Below are 3,422 nucleotides of genomic sequence, written 5' to 3'. Positions count from 1 at the left end.
AGCTTTTAAATGAACATCTTGTTTGTATTCACAAACACAGTATTCAAATTGGGATCCTGGTTTCCCATTGAATCCAAATTCAGTTTCAGCCATGGTTTCTCCTTCCACCACCTTCTTTCTTTCTCTGCTCCTCTACCTTTCTTTCTTCGCCTTCTTCTCGCAATCTGAATCTAAATCTCAACCTCCCAAAGTCTCCTTAGAATTGTACTATGAAAGCTTGTGCCCATACAGCGCCAACTTCATCGTCAATCACCTTTCCAAAATCTTCTCCACTGACCTCATCCCCATCGTTGACCTCAAATTCGTTCCTTGGGGCAATGCAANCCTTCAACCCAACCACACCTTCATCTGCCAGGTACCCTTTTCACCCAATTTTACCTTTTATTAATTTTTTCTATTTATTTTTTTATTTTTTATTTTTTATTTTTGATTGCAGCATGGACCAAATGAGTGCTTCCTGAATACAGTTGAAGCCTGCGCAATTGATATTTGGCCTGAACTGGTAACGATTTTCTTGCCCCTTTCCTTTTTTATTTCTTCAAACTCTATCCAATCAGTGCTTTAAGGGGGGATAGCAACACTCTGATAATTAGGGTCGGTTGAAAAAGAAAAGGAGTAATCTTGTTGTGTTGATTCACTGTAACAGTGATTTGCTTTGCATGTGTATCTCTGTTGTGATTGTTTATTTATGTAACTCGAGCTTCTTCTCCATTCTTTTTTTCACAGGGCAAGCATTTTCAGTTCATCTACTGTGTTGAGGATTTGGTGAATCGGCGAAGGGCCAAGGATTGGAAATCTTGCTATGAGACACTGCATCTGGATCCCGAACCTATTAAGCAGTGTTATAATAGTGAACATGGAAAACGGGTTGGTGTTTTCTGTGATTTATTTCTTGTTCTTGGGCTACCTTCTTGTCACTGAGATAGTGTTATTGAGTGTGAGTTTAATATGGGGAGGTTTATCCAAATAGGACTTTAATAATGTTTTTAAATAACCTTTTTCTTCTCTTATATTGTTTTCGAGGAGCATCAAAGTTTTACTAACATTAGTAAGTGAAACTATCTTGTGGAAAGTTGGGAATCAGAAAACTTGAACAGTTATATAGATGCAGCTAATGATACCATCTTTATATGCAGCTGGAGCTACGATATGCAACTGAAACAGATGCTTTGAAGCCTCCTCACAAGTATGTTCCATGGGTGGTTGTGGATGGAGAGCCACTTTATGAGGTCTGTTTTGCAGTTTTATATAGGATGAAACACGTATTTTTCTAAGTTTCTGAACTTTTTCATATATACTCTACTTAGCAAATAATTTATGACAATGAAATTTGTGCTTTATGTATGTAAGTTTGTGTAATATAATCAATGAAATTATGAATGTACAGGAAATTCAACAGTGCTTGCAAAATTTTGTGGTTGCAGGATTATGAAAACTTCTTAAGCTATATCTGTAAGGCTTATAAGGGCACTGATACACCCAAAAGTTGCACCAAAGTATCATATATTACAGAAGTGAAAGCAAAGAACGAGCCTTCAGTTTGCGACAAGGAAAGAGAAGAGCCAACTTGGCGAAAAGTGAGTTCAATCTTGTCTTCATGGTTGCACAAGATGAACCTTGGTGATCCATTTTAGATGTGACAATGCTGAATGTAAAAGAAGTTTGTTCGTGTTATGTGAATTAGACTTACAGTACTTCCAAACAAAATCATGTTCTCAAGAGTCTTTTTATAAAAAACAAAACAAAGAAAATAAGAGGACAGAAATAAAATACTGAATTACTTAAGAAAATAAGAGAAAGAGAGAAAAAAAAAATAAGAGAAAGAGAGAAAAAAGACACACCTTTTCTAAATAATAAAGGAAAGAGAAAAGAGAAACACTCTTTTCATAAATAGTAAGATCGAAAACAAAAATATATAACCTATATAAAATGTTAAATATAATTTTATAAATAGACTTCTAAGTAATATGAAATCGTTTAAGAATAATGGACATTATACATTGTTTAAGAGTTTACCATTGTGGGCATTCTAATGACATGTACTTAATGCGAACATTAGACACGTGTACTCATTATATGCCTTTTCATATTATTAGACATAGTTATAAATATTAGTTGGTAATTATTTAGTCTAATACGATTTATATGTGTGCTTATGTTCTTTTTTACATTATATGAAGTTTAGTATTACAATTTTTCATTTTGGTTTTAAATCATGAAAGAGGTCTTTTTGTTGTCAATATTTATTTTAAATAAAAAAATTGTTAACTAGAAACCATATTTAAATTTAGATCTTGGAAAGGACTTGTTAAAAGTTTATGTAAATCATTTTATAAAATTATCTTCTCAATTTTATTATTAGAGATTCAACAACATTTATAATGAAGCCATATATAATATAGTATTTAGTTTTTTCCCTTGTATATTTGATGCTTAGCTATAATTATGACACTTTGATTGTTATTATAATAATTTAATATGTTATTTTTCCTATTTGTTTTGCTATTTTTTTTATTTTATTTGTTGAATTTGTATTAAGATTAGAAATGTGTTAGTTTTATTTGTTTTTTTGTTTTGTTTTTCTATTTATGAGTTTTAAGAGCTTTTTTATATTTTTTTTAACGAGGTACTGTAATTTTTGTTTGGATTGAATTGCAAAAACTATTAACTACATTAAGATTTAGTCTTTTTCCAATCTCTCTGTATATTTATCATAATTATTCACCTCACAATGTCAAGATCTTTGAGCTTAACTTTCTTTGGATCTTCCTATTCCGGTTTTTGCAGTCTAGTAGGCAAATTTGCCTACTATATTACCAAAATGGGCAAAATCAACGTCAAAGGAAAGTTGTGGGGGGCCAAAACGACTTCTAATGAAGAAGTCGTGCCCCCTTGCACGACTTCACACTGTTCATTTGACCAGTGTTAAAGTCGTGTACCCCAAAAACGACTTTAAGGCGTGGTAATCGATTACAAGCAGAGACTTGTAATCGATTACCAAGCCATTTTTGACAAAAAAATAAAAAAAAAATGAAGTCGTACGGGAGATTAACGACTTTCCTTATTAAATTCGTACACTCCCGTAATGTTTTTACTTTTTTTTTTGTTTTTAAAATTTTTATTAATTAAAATCATTTATAATTTGTAAATAATGTTTTTAAATATATTTAAAATAATTAAAATTATATCTAATTAATAATTAATTTTTTTTAATATTATTAAATAANTAAAATTTATATTCTAATTATTTTTGTAATTAAATTAAATTTTTACCAAATAATTTTAATTAAATAATTTATAACTATTATAATTATGTAATTAAAAATTAGAAAAAATTATATTTGATTACAATTTATTTTTTATGGATTTTTGTTATTATAGAATATTTTTTTGGGAAATTATAATTAATTAATAACATTTTT

The 3,422-nt window shown here is 29.8% G+C and overlaps 1 protein-coding gene across 1 annotated transcript; it reads left to right on the top strand.

Moving 5' to 3' along the window:
* Positions 1-1,707, top strand: LOC106752467 (gamma-interferon-inducible-lysosomal thiol reductase). Its single transcript, XM_014634152.1, has 5 exons — positions 1-355; positions 437-502; positions 727-867; positions 1,137-1,229; positions 1,425-1,707. Exons 1-5 carry the CDS (start codon positions 92-94, stop codon positions 1,632-1,634), a joined length of 774 nt encoding a protein of 257 aa, XP_014489638.1. The 5' UTR covers positions 1-91; the 3' UTR covers positions 1,635-1,707.
* The last annotated feature ends 1,715 nt before the right edge of the window (positions 1,708-3,422 follow it).

The sequence above is a fragment of the Vigna radiata genome, unplaced genomic scaffold (assembly GCF_000741045.1).
Source record: "Vigna radiata var. radiata cultivar VC1973A unplaced genomic scaffold, Vradiata_ver6 scaffold_158, whole genome shotgun sequence".
In the NCBI taxonomy this organism is placed as follows: Eukaryota; Viridiplantae; Streptophyta; class Magnoliopsida; order Fabales; family Fabaceae; genus Vigna; species Vigna radiata.
The sequence above is the reverse complement of the archived record's forward strand: the minus strand, read 5'-3'. Positions and strand labels throughout refer to the sequence as shown.